General features: G+C 45.8%; 1 protein-coding gene across 7 annotated transcripts; it reads left to right on the forward strand.

The window, feature by feature from the left end:
- The first annotated feature begins 622 nt into the window (after nt 1-622).
- On the forward strand, nt 623-16,402 carry LOC311118758 (bcl-2/adenovirus E1B 19 kDa-interacting protein 2-like protein). 7 transcript variants are annotated; one of them, XM_084157668.1, is made up of 10 exons: nt 623-827; nt 9,710-9,790; nt 9,976-10,034; nt 10,125-10,382; nt 10,785-10,982; nt 12,052-12,154; nt 12,262-12,393; nt 14,300-14,386; nt 14,624-14,722; nt 14,831-16,401. In XM_084157668.1, the coding sequence occupies exons 1-10, from the start codon at nt 784-786 to the stop codon at nt 14,853-14,855; spliced, it is 1,086 nt and encodes a 361-aa protein (XP_084013794.1). In that variant the 5' UTR covers nt 623-783; the 3' UTR covers nt 14,856-16,401. The 7 variants fall into 7 exon arrangements, with proteins under 7 accessions (XP_084013794.1, XP_084013792.1, XP_084013798.1 ...); XM_084157666.1 differs by having other exon boundaries at nt 656-827; nt 12,031-12,154; nt 14,831-16,402; XM_084157672.1 differs by having other exon boundaries at nt 766-827; nt 9,954-10,034.

Here is a 16,402-nt window from a genome sequence, read left to right on the forward strand (position 1 = left end):
AATTTGCTATCGTAAATGTTAGCAACACCTCCGCCTTTGCGGGATGCACGGGGAATATGGTCACTAGTGTAACCAGGAGGTGAGGCCTCATTTAACACAGCAAATTCATCAGGCTTAAGCCATGTTTCAGTCAGGCCAATCACATCAAGATTATGATCAGTGATTAGTTCATTGACTATGACTGCCTTTGAAGTGAGGGATCTAACATTAAGTAACCCTATTTTGAGATGTGAGGTATCACGATCTCTTTCAATAATGGCAGGAATGGAGGAGGTCTTTATCCTAATAAGATTGCTAGGGTGAACACCGCCTCTTATCCTTAACTCCTCCCTGTTTGTGGGAGAAGTGAGGCACATTCAATGGGATGCAATGTTGAGAACACTGCAGATATAAATGTAATGTATAGAATGGACAAGCCTCCATTATGCAGAGTATAAATGTATCTGTTTATTCTATGCAGTGCATTTCTATCTGCGAGGCTCTAGCTAAACATGTTTCAATCTGCTGACTAAGTCCCATAGCTGCCCAGGTGAGCTTAGCCTTAGGCAATAGGGAAGCAACCACAACAGGTCCTGGTGAAATGCAGAAAAACCTGTAGGGACATGAAGAGGGTGAATTCACTGACATATCTAGACACACGCACACAAACACACCCACCCACATTAACAGACTTCCTCATGAGAGGCAGATGAGGCAGCTGTCTTGTTTTGCAAGAAACACTAGTTCCTGGAGGTGCCCATTCAGTGCTGATAGTCATCTGATCTCACTCACAGAGTGGACGATATGGGGACCTATACAGACCAGGGGGACCAGTATATGCTAAATGGGTAAGTGATTAAACAAAGTAATTTAACTGTATTTCTCTACCACTATGCTAGTTTATTCTGTGGAAACCCATGGTTTCACAACCAGTGTTTGTATCAAATGTGATGTGGCGCTCATAGCGGTGTGGGTTTCCTTAAACAAAAAGGAAGTGGAAGTGGAAAGATTTAGTATTGAATTTCAATTGCTAGAGGGAAAGATGGAGTATTGAAGTGTGAGTGTTGTATCTATCTCCTTTACCCCCCTCTAAACTCCATGTCATATGACCTGTTCTCTGGACAATGGACAGGGGTTACCAAAAGGAGAAATGTGAAATCACAAGCCACTCTAACTAACCAGGCCAGTAGTGGGACTTCCTCAGTGCTGAATCGCTGGCGTTGCAAAGCTGACAAAGCTTGATTCATGCATGGGCTTAGTAATTGCCAATGTTTGTCTTATAGCTAAGGTTTACATGGACTAAAGGGAAACCTCTACCACTGGATTTTGTGAGCTGTTGACAAGATTCACGAGCAGTGTCTGGGGTGATGTAATAATGCCACTAGATAGTCCTTGGTTTAGGCCTATAATTAATATACCGGTAATTTGAATGAAACATATTGATCTTAGTCTCTGTCTTACACTTGTACTGCGCAGTACTGAAAGACAGGCACTGTATCTCTGATGTCATCATTAGTCGCCTCCAACATGTCACCTTCCGAATCCCTTCTGAATATTGTCATCAGTCTATCCGCCGGAGGTGAAGAGGCATTTTCTTCTGTTGCTTGTAAAAAAAATTATATACCTTTTTTGGAAGTAGGCTACATACCGGCTGTAACGGGAGTAAATAAAGATAGTTGCTCAGCGAAACTCTATATTTGCTGATCAAGGAACATATTTTGACACTATAATGCTGGCAGAGCTGGTGAATGGGAGTTTGAATAATAGCTTTCTTGGCGTTAGTTTAATCCCTACTATCTACTCTTGTCTTACTATAGGTGTGACACTCTGGCTCTAGGACTTTTGTATGTGAGCTAGAGTGTATGTTGTTTTGTTGGGGATTTGGGTGTTTTTCTATGTTGGTAGTTCTGTTGGGTGTGTTTCTATGTTTGCAGGTCTATGGGTTATATTTCTAGGTGGTGTGTTGTAGTCAATGACTCCCAATCGGAGGTAACGAGTGTCAGCTGTCGGCTCGTTATCTCTGATTGGGAGCCATATTTATACTGCATGTTTTCCTGTGGGCATTGTGGGTTATTGTTCCTGTTCCAGTGTTCTTAGTTCTGTCGGTGTCACAGAGGACTTCACGTATCGTCTGTTGTTTTGTTTTCTCGTGTGAGTACTTTATTTAATAAAAGTCATGTTCACTCGCAACGCTGCGCATTGGTCCGCTCCTTCAGACGATCGTGACAGAATAACCCACCATAAAAGGACCAAGCAGCGTAACAAGCGGCAACAGGACCTACCTACACAGGAGTTATGGACGCCTCCTAAGGATTTTTGGACATGGGAGGAGATTCGGGCTGGAAAGGGTCCTTGGGCACAACCGGAGGAATATCACCGCCCTCGTGAAGAGCTGGAGGCAGCCAAAGCCGAGAGGAGGTGGTATGAGGAGGCAGCAAGAAGGCGAGGCTGGAGGCCTGTGGACGAGAGGCAACCCCAAGAAATTTTTGGGGGGGGGCACATGGTTTGGGCGACTGGGCAGCAGGAGGCTGCCACAGGGAGAAAAGGAGAGAAGGCTAACGGAGTACGGGAGCCATTGGCGAGTAGAAGGAGGGAAGTGTGTGTGGCACGGCGTGAAGGACTGATGTGTGTTGCCAGTCCGGTCCGGCCCGTTCCTGATCCTCGGTTGAGGCCAGTGGTGTGTGTTCCCGGTACGGACCGGCCTGTTCCTACTCCAAGCACCAGGTCCACGGTGTGCTACGCCAGCCCGACCCGGCCTGTTCCGGTCACTCGCACCAGGGATACGGTGCGCTTCGCCAGCCCGGCCCGGCCTGTTCCGGCCACTCGCACCAGGGATACGGTGCGCGTCGCCAGCCCAGCCCGGCCTGTTCCTACTCCACGCACCAGGGAGACGGTGCGCTTCGCCAGCCCGGCCCGGCCTGTTCCGGCCACTCGCACCAGGGATACGGTGCGCGTCGCCAGCCCAGCCCGGCCTGTTCCTGCTCTCCGCACTAGGCGTGAGGTGAGTCCCCAGGGTCCAGCATGCCCTGTTCCGGCTCCCCGCACTAGGCGTTATGGGAGTCCCCAGGGTCCAGCATGCCCTGTTCCGACTCCCCGCACTAGCCCTGAGATGCGTGTCCTCAGCCCGGTACCTCCAGTTCCGGCACCACGCATCAGGCCTACGGTGCGTCCCCAGGGCCAAGCATGCCCTGTTGCTGCTTCCCGCACTAGCCCTGAGATGCGTGTCCTCAGCCCGGTACCTCCAGTTCCGGCACCACGCATCAGGCCTACGGTGCGTCCCCAGGGTCAAGCATGCCCTGTTGCTTCTCCCCGCACTAGCCCTGAGATGCGGGTCCTCAGCCCGGTACCTCCAGTTCCGGCACCACGCACCAGGCCTACGGTGCGCCTCAGACGGCCAGAGTCTGCCGTCTGCCCAACGGGGCCTGAACTGTCCGTCTGCCCAACGCCGTCTGAACTGCCCGTCTGCCCAACGCCGTCTGAACTGCCCGTCTGCCCAACGGCGCCTGAACTGCCCGTCTGCCCAACGCCGTCTGAACTGCCCGTCTGCCCAACGCCGTCTGAACTGCCCGTCTGCCCAACGGCGCCTGAACTGCCCGTCTGCCCAACGCCGTCTGAACTGCCCGTCTGCCCAACGCCGTCTGAACTGCCCGTCTGCCCAACGCCGTCTGAACTGCCCGTCTGTACTGAGCCTGCAAAGCCGCCCGTCTGCCATGAGCCTTCAGAGCCGTCCGCCAGACCGGAGCCGCTAGAGCTCTCCGCCAGACAGGATCAGCCAGAGCCTTCCGCCAGACAGGATCAGCCAGAGCCTTCCGCCAGACAGGATCAGCCAGAGCCTTCCGCCAGACAGGATCAGCCAGAGCCTTCCGCCAGACAGGATCAGCCAGAGCCTTCCGCCAGACAGGATCAGCCAGTGCCTTCCGCCAGACAGGAGCAGCCAGAGCCTTCCGTCAGACCGGATCAGCCAGAGCCTTCCGCCAGACAGGAGCAGCCAGAGTCTTCCGCCAGACGGGATCAGCCAGAGCCTTCCGCCAGCCATGAGTGGCCAGATCCGTCAGCCAGCCATGAGCAGCCAGATCCGTCAGCCAGCCATGAGCAGCCAGATCCGTCAGCCAGCCATGAGCCGTCCAGCCAGGGTCCGCCAGAGCCGTCCAGCCAGGATCCGCCAGAGCCGTCCAGCCAGGATCCGCCAGAGCCAGCCAGCCAGGATCCGCCATTTAGCCTGGTACTGCCCCTTAGTCCGGTACTGCCCCTTAGTCCGGTACTGCCCCGTAGCCTGGTGCTGTCCCTTATCCTGGTGCTGTCCCTTATCCTGGTGCTGCCCCTTAGTCCGGTGCTGCCCCTTAGCCTGGTACTGCCCCTTAGTCCGGTACTGCTCCTTAGTCCGGTACTGCCCATTAGTCCGGTGCTGCCCCTTAGTCCGGGGCCGCCCCTTAACCCAGTGGGGTTTAGTTGGGGGGGGGTAATGTGGAGGAGGCTAGGGAAGCTGGTGACTAAGGTGGGGTGGGGACCACGACCAGGGGCAGAACCGCCACCGTGGACAGACGCCCACCCAGACCCTCCCCTAGACTGTGGGCTGGTGCGCCCGGAGTTCGCACCTTTAGGGGGGGGTACTGTGACACTCTGGCTCTAGGACTTTTGTATGTGAGCTAGAGTGTATGTTGTTTTGTTGGGGATTTGGGTGTTTTTCTATGTTGGTAGTTCTGTTGGGTGTGTTTCTATGTTTGCAGGTCTATGGGTTATATTTCTAGGTGGTGTGTTGTAGTCAATGACTCCCAATCGGAGGTAACGAGTGTCAGCTGTCGGCTCGTTATCTCTGATTGGGAGCCATATTTATACTGCATGTTTTCCTGTGGGCATTGTGGGTTATTGTTCCTGTTCCAGTGTTCTTAGTTCTGTCGGTGTCACAGAGGACTTCACGTATCGTCTGTTGTTTTGTTTTCTCGTGTGAGTACTTTATTTAATAAAAGTCATGTTCACTCGCAACGCTGCGCATTGGTCCGCTCCTTCAGACGATCGTGACAATAGGCAGAGGCAACAACAACTGCCTCAACAGGCCGTGGCCATTACAAGATCAGGTTTCCTTAACATAGAGGACAATGGAAGATAGAGTATACACCCTAGGCATGCTTCAACAAGAACAATGCAAAAACACAGAGGTTGTGTCTTCCCTTCCCACCCTTTTCAGCTTTGTTACACGCATCTACAGGTAACTGCCAAAAATAAAGGAAACACCAAAAGTGTCTTAATAGTGCGTTGGGCCACCACGAGCAGCCAGAACAGCTTCAACGCGCCTTGGCATAGTTGTACAAGTGTCTGGAACGCTATTGGAGTGATGCGACACCATTCTTCCACGAGAAATTCCATCATTTGGTGAGATGGTGGTGGAAAACGCTGTCTCAGGCGCCGCTCACAGTCTCCCTCGTGTTCAAATGGGTTGAGATCTGTTCACTGGTTGGTTACAACACAGACACACACCCTTTAAACCCCCTATGCTCCAATCACATCAGTCAATGTCTATGATGACAAACTCATAAAGAAGGTAAAGAAGCTTAAATGCTAAGTAATATGTTAAGTCAATGTTATGTTATTGTTGCGTTTTCAGATAGCCCGCATGTGATCTTGACATGGTAATGCTTGTGGTATAGGCCAAGGTTTTGAGTATTACAACATGATGTCGAATTGGATGCAGGGTGTAACCAAGTCTGGGATTTTCAAAGTGATTAAATGTATCACTCAACTCTGTGGTCTAATTCGAGCCCCTCTTATCATACATTTGAATCATTATGCATTAAAGTACATTTTCTTTGAAAGTATTACAATAGATTATAAATGCATCACACATGCTCAATATATAGGACAGTAGCCAACATACTCCTTGAAGATTAGAACCCAAACAAGATTTTCAGGGTATTCAGTGCCACAATGAGCACGTCATAATGAGACGCCCAAATTTTAAAGGATTAAATAGATAATGAGTTTATACTCAGAGCACATCTCACCATCCAACGCAGCTAAACCTTACTGTCATGAGTTCAGCTGGGTTGACTCATCAAGCCATAGACATACAGGCTCTTGAGAGATCTATTGATGTGTCATTCTCTTAAAAAAAAAAAATCAGGAGAAGGCAATACCATTTTTTATGATAGTTGAGTAACAGGAACTGTTATTGCTGCCCAAATGTGTTTCCTTTCAGTGTGGTAAGAGTTTGAGACACTTTGCTGTATTGAGATAATCCATTTACGTGTAATATTTATCTCATATGGATCTGCTCATTTTGATATGTTTACAAGTTGCATTGAGTTATAGATCAGGAAGTCCTCACTCACTCAGGTGTGGTGACCGTGTCACCAGCCGAGCACGTACAAAGCCCTCTGATTGGCTAAGCTAATATATTGTTTGCTGTGTGGGTAGGTCGTCAGAACACCGCACTTGTGCGAACGTCGGAGTGTTTACAATTGACGACTTTTAAATTACTTATCGTCTTGATCATTGAACGTTTTTTTTAGCTCATCTTTTAATAATGATGTCTGGATGAGTGCGCGTTTATACAAAGGAAAGTGCGAAAGGTAGGCTATGCTCCGTTGCTTTGTGTATCTCTGTGTCTTTATCTTTATTTACAAAGGCATTGTGTAACTACAGTAGAACTAGGTTGTTGGAGACGGAAAGCTGATGTGAAAGCACTGTATAATCCAGTTAACGGCTTGAATACAGGTGCACAAAGTTAGTTTACTACATGTTAATACTGTGTAATGACACTAAAAGTGCTTAAGATATATGGATAAACTTACTGTAGTTTCACGATTCTTAATTTCTTTCTATGTTGGGCCTACAATTGGAAATATTATAATATTTTATCTTTGTCAACTTATGAGGTGCATGTAGCATTTGCTTATCACTCTGTTTTAATTTTAAAGTGACAGCTGGTGGTCTTCTAAACAAAGACTATCCCCCTTTATGACAGTTTGCAAATGAGTCTCTATTCTTTATCTGTATGTCTTTACAGTGTGATTCTATATGAACATCATTACTTTAAAGCCCAAGTTCCTTTACTGTCTGTAAAGTATAATTCATATGACAGGTGAGCACTAATGAAACGTAAAAGTAATATAGGGAAGTGGTCAGCAGACATACTTATGTGCATAGGGGACATGCACTATGCAGGCAGCTGGTGGGTCTAAGGGTTTGGCCACTTTGTGAACCACTCTTCCATGGAGTACTGGAAGCACAGTCACAGAGGGTGCTGTTTGACTCTTGTAGTGGTCCTGAAACCTTGTCAAGTGTGTCCACTGGCAGAGGCAGTCTCTAGACCAATGACAGCCAGAGGACACATTTGGAGTAAGACAAGTTGCAAGCTTCTGCATTGTGAGTTTTTCTCTCTCTCTCTCTGCTGCACTTGGACGTGATTGTGTCAGACTGGGTTGGTTGTGTGAGTCTGTCCGTGTACTCTCTGAGCACTGGAGTGAGGTGAGGGAGAACTGGAGGACCCTTCTCAGTGTGTGCGTGTGTGTGTGTGTGTGTGTGTGGGGGGGGGGGGTGCTAGCTTGCAGGAGTGTATGCGGAAGCGGCTCTGACATAGAGCAATGCAACAGGTGCACTGTCCCAACAGCTGAAGAAGCTGCTCTTTGAAGCTGAACAGTATAGGGATTTGTCTTTGTGTCAACTTGGCATGTCTCCCTTGTTTCTCTTAGAGGACCAATGTAGCTGTATGAGCATGGGGTCTAGTGTCAAATAGATTTTGGTCATGTTTGCACACGCAGCAGAAATCCCCTGGGTCTGTCTATTGGCTTTAGTTTCAGTATATATGAATGGACAAAGCCATCAATTACGTGACACCATTCATTCCTATGTGAAGACTTGATAGCTCATTGATGTCTGTGCTGCCACCTCTCATTGAGTCACTCAAGTTGAAGGCCGACCGGGGTACTGCATGCTGCCATTAACAACTACATCATCCTGATAACTTCTTCTGTGTGTGATTTTAAAATAATCTGTTTAAGGACATACATCTGGTGTAGCCTATTAGAAGCAATTATTATAATTTTTTACACAAAGATTGACCACGAAGATTGCAATTTTTCTATTGACTATAATAGGGTAGGGCTTGGGCATGAGTAATCGAGTACTCAAGTACTCGAATGGATGTCAAAACTCGATCTTAACCAGAGATGTAAAAAAAATTATGGAATGTGCTTTGTGCCAGCCTGAAATGGCAAGTGAAAAATTTGCTTTGACAAAAAAGAAACCAAGCCAAGCATCACACAGTTCTTCTCCCTAAATTCCCTTTCCCCTCTGTGTTTCATTTACTCAATTGCATTCCGAACATTCCCTCCACACACACGTGCTGAGTGCCCACACAAGCTCCAGTTAAACCTACAGAAATGTATATAAAAACGTATCTAACACAATCTACATTCCTTGCCAAATGACGACAGTTTTATCACAAATTCAAAATGGACTGGTTGATTGAGGTACGAAAATATGTGTTCCAACAATGAGCTGCAGTTTTTGAATGATTGCCTTCCGTCTATTTTCGGCTTAGGCTACTTTGTGAACTGCTAGTGCCATTTAGAATTGGTTAGCCTAGGCCATAACCCCCCTAAACATAGACAGGTTCCACACTGAAAATATACAAAAACATTAGTTTGATAAAGACAAAGAGCGTATTTTCATCAGAATCATTAAACATAGGCCTACTCACCAAAAATATCATCACCATTTAGTGTTCAATGTGGAATTGTTAATCCATTTGGAAAATTACAAAGAACAGTCAGAATAAACTAAAATGAACATCTGTATATCGAAAAGAAGACTGATTTTAGTTTGTAACCCTGAAAAAAATAGTCGTTCAACTTGCCAAATTGAGCCCCGTTTCAAATGATCACTCTTTGAGAATAACTGCCCTTGACGCGAGATGCGCATCACTTCGCATTGGCAGCTTTTTTCATTTGGAAAAATATTCTATTCTATTTATTATATTACATCATGTTTTAAAAAAAAACTATAAAATAGGTGTGTCTTGACCATGATAAGGGCTTGGGAAGTAAGAGTGTCTTGTCTGCTAAATTAACTAAACAAGGCTATGCCATTCTATGCACTGCTGAGGTTACTGCCTATTTGAAGATTGTGTTCCACAATATTATATAACCAGTTGATATTACGGTTTCAATAAATGAATCTTAAATAGCACTAATGGTTTTGATAAATTAGGTATTGTTGCGCACTGTTGGCATATAGATAAATGCACACATCTTTTTTTCCACTGAGAGCCTTGTGCTCTAAAAAAAAATAATATATTTCTCCATTGAAGTACTTGAAAATAAATTGTGCGAGTACTAGAACAGTCAAAAAATGTCAAATGCCCATTCCTATAATCCTGTTTTCTGCTAACAATGCCTGCAGTACCACAATCCTCCTTGAACTTCTGTGGCTTCAATGAGAGGGGGCAGTCGTTCTCCCCTGGTGACCAATGAACATATTTCAATGATTCGACCTTGCGATTCGTGCGTAATGTTTGACAGACACTTTACAAATAAGACTTTATTAATTTGGCATCATCACGTTAAAAACATGGTACACGCGTTTGGGCAGTGGCCTTCATCAGTGTCAGACTTTGTCTTATTTGAGCTCTTTAGGACTATAGACTGTTGTTGAACCTTTTGATTATTACAGCATGTACAGCAAAGCATTTGAAGACTATTGAATGTACTGTGATATGCTGTCTGTTGTTTAGGAGTCCAGAGGGGGCGAAGGCTGCTCCCTACATCCAGGACATGGAGCTGAGGGAGGAATGGCAGGATGAGGAGTTCCCCAGGTCAGAGACAAACCTAACCCTGACCTTTAACCTTACCCCCCTGACCACATGACCTGTAAACCCCAGCCTGTTCACCATGAAAATCTTAAACAATATTTTAGGTCCCTGCAAAGAATGATTTTTGGTTATGACCAGGTAAGAAAGCAGTTCTATGCTTTTTCAGGTATTTTGTATTTTCCCCCTAGACCGCTTCCTGAAGATGCCCATAGTCCTGAGACCCCAGGAGAAAATGCAGAGAGACCAGGTAAATCCCTAATACCCATATGTCTGCAAAGGCCTTATTCCTAAAGTACTGTACCATATCCCACAATACCTGTGTGTGCCACTCCCCCAGCTCCACCCACCAGCCTGGCCCTTTCAGGAAACCCCATAAGGAAGAAGCGTCTGGTGGCGCCCACCCTCAGCCTGACCCTGTCCCGCACCGACTCAGCAGACCGCAGTGTGAAGTCGGGGGACACCGGGTACTCCGCCGCCGCTCTCTCACCCGACGAAGACGACACGGACCTGGACATCAACCTGGAGGCCCTGGAGACGCCCTCAGACAGCGAGTCCTGCAACTTCCCTGACAGCATGCACGAACTGGAGTGGGAGGGTGAGAGAGGGGACACGAACTGGAGTGGGAGGGTGAGAGAAGAGGGGATGGGGACAGTGGGGAGAGGGGTGTGGGAGAGAGACTGCATGCACGAACTGGAGTGGGAGGGTGAAAGCGAGAGGGGGTGGTATGGGGGTGGGGAGAGAGACAGAAGCGGTGTGGGGGTAGCATGAACTGGAGTGGGAGGTCAGAAAACAGAGAGAGAGAAAGAGAGAGAAAAAGAGTGAGTGTGAGAGAGCGAGAGAGCAAGAGAGCAAGAGAGAGAAATTCCAATTTGGAACATAGTATTCTTCCATTCCATTTTATAATTCTGAATTCCGTTCTGAAATGGAATGGTATGATGCTTGCACAATCTAATCCCGCTATTCTTGACCTTCATCTGACCTCTGATGACCCCCCCAGATGACCTGCCGCGGCTGGGCCGGGGGGAGGATGGTGTCTCAGGCACCACGGTGATGGAGCAGGCAGAGATGGGCTCCATGGAGCTAGACCAGGTGGACAACAGGGGGCGCCGCTGGAGAAGGTTCTGCGTGGCAGGACAGGAGTACCACGTCAACATGAGTGTCCTGGAGCCATACCTCCAGGTGCTGTCCCACGGAGGTGAGACAGCTGAAGCTGACTGTCAAGTAGCTACTTTGATCAGCCTGTAAAATCAACGCTTCCATAACTAAATCCAGCTGAGTCCATATGGCACAGCATCTGTTGTGTAGCTCCCACTATATGCATTTGCTGAAAATGACAGGCCTCAGTGAAAGGGAATGATTTTCAGTTGCACTATGTAATTCTATCTGATATACAAAACATTAAGAACTGTTCTTTCCATGACATAGACTGACCAGGTGAATCCAGGTAAAAGCTATGATCCCTTATTGATGTCACTTGTTAAATCACCTTCAATCAGTGAAGATGAAGGGGAGGAGACAGGTTTAAGAAGTCTTGGAACAATTGAGACATAGATTGTGTATTTGTGCCATTCAGAGTGTGAATGGGCAAGACAAAATATTTAAGTGCCTTTGAACAGGGTATGGTAGTAGGTGCCAGGCGCACCGGTTTGTGTCAACAATTGCAATGCTGTTGGGTTTTTCATGCTCAACAGTTTCCTGTGTGTATCAAAAATGGTCCACCACACAAAGGACATCCAGCCAACTTGACACAACTGTAGGAAGCATTGGAGTCAACATGGGCCAGCATCCCTCTGGAACGCGTTCGACACCTTGTAGAGTCCATGCCCCGACAAATTGAGGCTGTTCTGAGGGTAAAATGGGGTGGGGGTGCAACTCAATATTAGGAAGGTGTTCCTAATGTTTGGTATACTCAGTGTGAATCCATCTATATATTACTGTATATACCCCTAAAATAATTGTATGTTAGGTTGAGGAGGATGGCTTCCTTTGACTATGAGATTGTATCTCTTTTATGAATAGCTTTACTGGGCCCAATCAAGTTACCTCATCATGATGTCAAACAACAACAGAGAGTTCAAACAGAAATCCATTTGCCTTATTTTATTAGGATCCCCATTAGCTACTGCTTAAGCAGTACTTAACACTATACTAGTAGAGGACATTCAACATGTACTCTGTCTATACTTCCACAGTTGGAACTTGTCATTCTTCACTATGTAATTCTATATGCTGTATCTCATTAGGTATGCCTATGGGTTTCCTAGGTTACTACGGGCAGGCTATGAATGCCATCATCATGTTCTCCTCCTGTTACCTACCAGAGAACACGGTGGAGAACTATGAGTACGTCATGGACAATCTCTTCAGGTCAGTGTAGACGGACAAACACCAAATGGTGTTGAGGACTCAATTCAAGATGACAATCAAAGTACTTTATTGTTTATTATTTGGGTTTGTGTGTGTGTACGGTGCAGGTACATAGTGGGGACGCTGGACCTGATGGTGTCAGAAGGCTATGTCATGGTGTACCTGTGCAGCATGGCACCCAGGAATAAGATGCCCGCCATCAAATGGCTGCGACAGTGTTACACCTCCATTGACAGAAGGTACAGTACGTTCCTCTTGCTCTTTCTCTCACAAGGTTCCCTCTCTTGTTGTACTGAAAGAGTCCAGAGGAGGGGCCAAGTGTCCCTATGGTTCTCTGTATAGCACTGCTGTGTTCCAGGTATTGGACAGAATGGGAGGACGTAATGGGAGGGCTCTTATTCCTGTCCTAGCTCTGCTTCTCCGCCCCTCGTATGAAATATCACAGGAATGCTGTAGTGACTCAAGGCTGTGAGGATCTCTCCAACAGGGTAGTGTAATGATTCAGGGCTATGAGGATCTCTCCAACAGGATAGTGTAATGATTCAGGGCTGTGAGGATCTCTCCAACAGGGTAGTGTAATGATTCAGGGCTATGAGGATCTCTCCAACAGGGTAGTGTAATGATTCAGGGCTGTGAGGAGCTCTACCACAGGGAAGTGCCCCCTCTGGACATTCCTCAGATAACCTCTGACCCCTGCAGGTTGTGCATGTGCCAAATCAAAATCAAATAGTATTCTTCACGTACAGTTTCCAGCAGGTATAAAAGGTGCAGTGAAATGCTTGTTTGCTGGCTCCCTCAACATTGCAGTACAATAATCAATATCAATAATACAAATACGTGTGTGCGTTTACAAAAGTATATCAGAGAGTGTCGGTGTTTCTGCCAGTTGTCACATACTGTATCTGTTCTGTTGGTTCTACTGTGATGTAGTCCTCCTTATCACTGAGATGTTTCCATAGTCCATATAAAGGCAGCTCAGTGTTCAGTCTCTGCATGCCTGGCCAGTGGCCACACTCCACAACATAACATTCCCATACATAAAGCACCACAGTGGCCTCCCAATGGAAGACAATATTCATGAAAAACTTCAGGTTGACCATCATCTTGCTCTTGGTATATGTTAGGGCGGGGTTTCCCAAACTTGGGTGCACGTTTTGTTTTTTGCCCTAGCACTACACAGCTGATTCAAATAACCAACTCATCATCAAGCTTTGATTATTTGAATCAGCTGTGTAGTGCTAGGTCAAAAAACAAAAGTTGCACCCGGGGGGGGGGGGTTCCAGGACCGAGTTTGGGAAACCCTGCTTTAGGGAATTATAGTGCCAAAGGTACAGATGTAGGATCTTAATTTGAGCCAGTTTGCTACATTGGAAAATTATCTTGAAGCAACAGGAAATGTGAATTATTATGTGGATTAGAATTAATGGACATTTGTGTAGGGGTTGATACATTTTTCGTAAGGGAAAATCAAGTCGGTATTTTAAAGTGGAAATTCCAAACTTTAAAAGCCTTTTTATACCTCAAATACACTACGTTAAAAATGTCCTGCATTGCTGGAATGTTATACTGCAACAGGGTGATCCAATTTAGATCCTCCATCTGTAGCATGTCTTCTTTAAGAACTTGGACGAAACCAGACCTATTTCCAGACACTGGTGTCTTTGAGAAAACCAGCCCTCAGACGTTACCTCACATGCTCAATTTGGAGGAAGGAAAATGCTGTTGCTATGCGACCGTGAGCTTTTGAATCATATCATAAGAGTCAGGTCTCAAAGCTGTATATCATGGCACTCTTCCCAAGGCATTAAGAGGAGAACTACAGATAGGATGAACATTCTTCTTGTATTGAACTCAAATAAGGTTGGTGTTTACTGAGGAGTCTAAGTGAATGATTTTGTTCATGTGACTCAGAGAAACAGACCTTGACGTCAGGTTTCTGCCCATCCCTAGGGGTTTGTTTACGAAATCACAGACGTTCACCGTGTCCCATCCAGAGAATCTGCCTCAGCAACGGTGTTACTCATATCATGTGGTTGTTTCAGCCTACGGATTTGACACGTGTTGTAACTCACTCTGAAAAATGCGGACTAAATGAGTCATGTAAATGTAATGTCTGTGGAGTCATGGTGATGGTTCTCCTCGCAGGTTGAGGAAGGATCTGAAGGGACTCTTTGTAGTCCACCCTGCCTGGTACATCAAAGCACTCATCACTGTCGTCAAGCCTTTCATCAGGTGAGCAGAACCATTCAAGTCATATTTCATTTTAAGCACGTCAGTCCTCAGAAGATGATTCAACGAGTCCCACTGATTCAACGAGTCCCACTGATTCAACGAGTCACACTGATTCAACGAGTCCCACTGATTCAACGAGTCCCACTCCATCTGTTGTGAAGATCTAGCTACAGCATATGCCTGTTCCTTGACCGTGCTGATGTTCACTCTAACCTCTGACCTCTGTGCCCTCCACAGTGAGAAGTTCAGCCGGAAGATCCGCTTCATTCACAGCCTGCAGGAGCTGTCCGAGTACATCCCCATGGAACGCCTGCAGATTCCCGACAGCATCCGAGAGTGAGTGACTGGGTTCTCGAGAGCTATATAGCCTAGAAGTTATTACAATTTTACTTTTATGTTGTAGGATACACTATTCCCATATTAAAAGTGCTTTGTTTTCTCTAGGTATGATGCGAGGATGAACGGATGAGGTGAGGCACATATCGTGGGAAGCCAAAGAGCGGACATTTTGAGTGGAAAGGCGAAGGAGGGGACGACAGCGGACGATCAGGAACCATGGAAGTTCAAAGGTTAACTAGTCTAAATGTCACCCTGCAGGTATGCTTGGACGTGCAGCACTTTTGTTGTACAGAAAATGAAAAACTTTCAGTTTGTACAGACACACCTTTTATTTATTCATCGTTGAATGTAATGTCACTAAAGAAGTTCACTACCCCAAGCCAATGGCTTTGCAACAGTTTCATAACTACCCCTATTTTGTGGTACTTGAATGCAACCCTGTCATATGTATTGATGCCAGAGTGATTTGTGAGACCTGTCATCAAGGGGCAACCTACAGTCCGTTTGAACACAACATTTACTGCTACATTATTTGTAAGGGCTTACTGCACTCTAGTGCCAAGTACAACACTTTTGACTGTCAGGTAGATGGGATGTCACCTTTTAATGTTTACTAGAATGTGATTGATGCGCAACAAATACCAGAGGTTAAGATGGAGACACTTATATAAAGTGCATTTAATTTTAAAAATCTGAATTTACATCATTACATAAATTCTGACATATTTTACTGTATTATTCTGACCTTGGTTGTAAACCTAAGCCTTTTTATAGCCTACCCTCAGAGCAAATATTTATGTAAGAGAACTCTTGAACAACCTGTACTTTTCTAATTGTAATTTTCTAACCATACTTTCTATAGCTGAATGATCTTCTCACTTTCTAAGAGATTTGTTTTAGAGCACTGCTTACCACATGGGTAAGGGCTTTTACACAATTTTAAAGGAAGGGGTGTCACCATGGCAATGCTGCAGGCATTCAGGAAATGGGCTTTGACAGCCACAGGAAGTGAGGTAGCTATGGAAGAAGAATACTGCTGCCTGCGTTTACTGTAACTCATACACAGGAACAGTGACATATCCATTAATAAGGGATGATGAAAAATATTATTCTGAAAATGAAGAAAATGTTTCTGAAAAAGGGAGCTATTGAATGTATTGTTTTTATAGTTTTATGTTACAGTCCTTTATGCTACCACTGCAAAAAAACATTTTCAATGTTACTGCTACTGAATTATAACAACACCATATTGGGGATGTTTTTAAATCTTCAAAAGACTCATTTAAAAACTGCTGGTAGTTAACATTTATGGACACAACAACAGATCTTAAATACATGAGACGATGATGCATTCAGTATTAAATCAGATTAGTATTCAGTCAGATTATATGGTGGTTGGTATCGCTCATGTCAGCTGGGTGTTCTGAAATTAATACTCCTTATAGTGCTCCACGTGAGCCTGTTTTGGCAGAATTGTGTTGCATTGTGGAGGAGAGGAAACCGAATGGCCTCTGGTCACCAGAGATGGATATGGGGTCATTTGTTAACACATGACTAGAGTCTGGCTGCTTGTTTTTCAGGGATTCTTTTGTACCCCTCTGTATTCACATCTTTGTCCCGGTGGTCTGTCTGGTCATCAGTTGTTCATGTAAATAAAGTTGTTATCACGGGATTCGT

Source organism: Coregonus lavaretus (genome assembly GCF_964263955.1).
Source record: "Coregonus lavaretus genome assembly, chromosome: 3".
In the NCBI taxonomy this organism is placed as follows: Eukaryota; Metazoa; Chordata; class Actinopteri; order Salmoniformes; family Salmonidae; genus Coregonus; species Coregonus lavaretus.

Excerpts from the sequence above, each read along its gene's own strand:
- LOC311118758 (XM_084157666.1), top strand. The coding sequence starts at position 784 with ATGGGGACCTATACAGACCAGGGGGACCAGTATATGCTAAATGG. Across the intron at positions 10,035-10,124 it reads AGAAAATGCAGAGAGACCAG|CTCCACCCACCAGCCTGGCC; the intron begins GTAAATCCCTAA and ends CCACTCCCCCAG. Across the intron at positions 12,394-14,299 it reads TACACCTCCATTGACAGAAG|GTTGAGGAAGGATCTGAAGG; the intron begins GTACAGTACGTT and ends TTCTCCTCGCAG.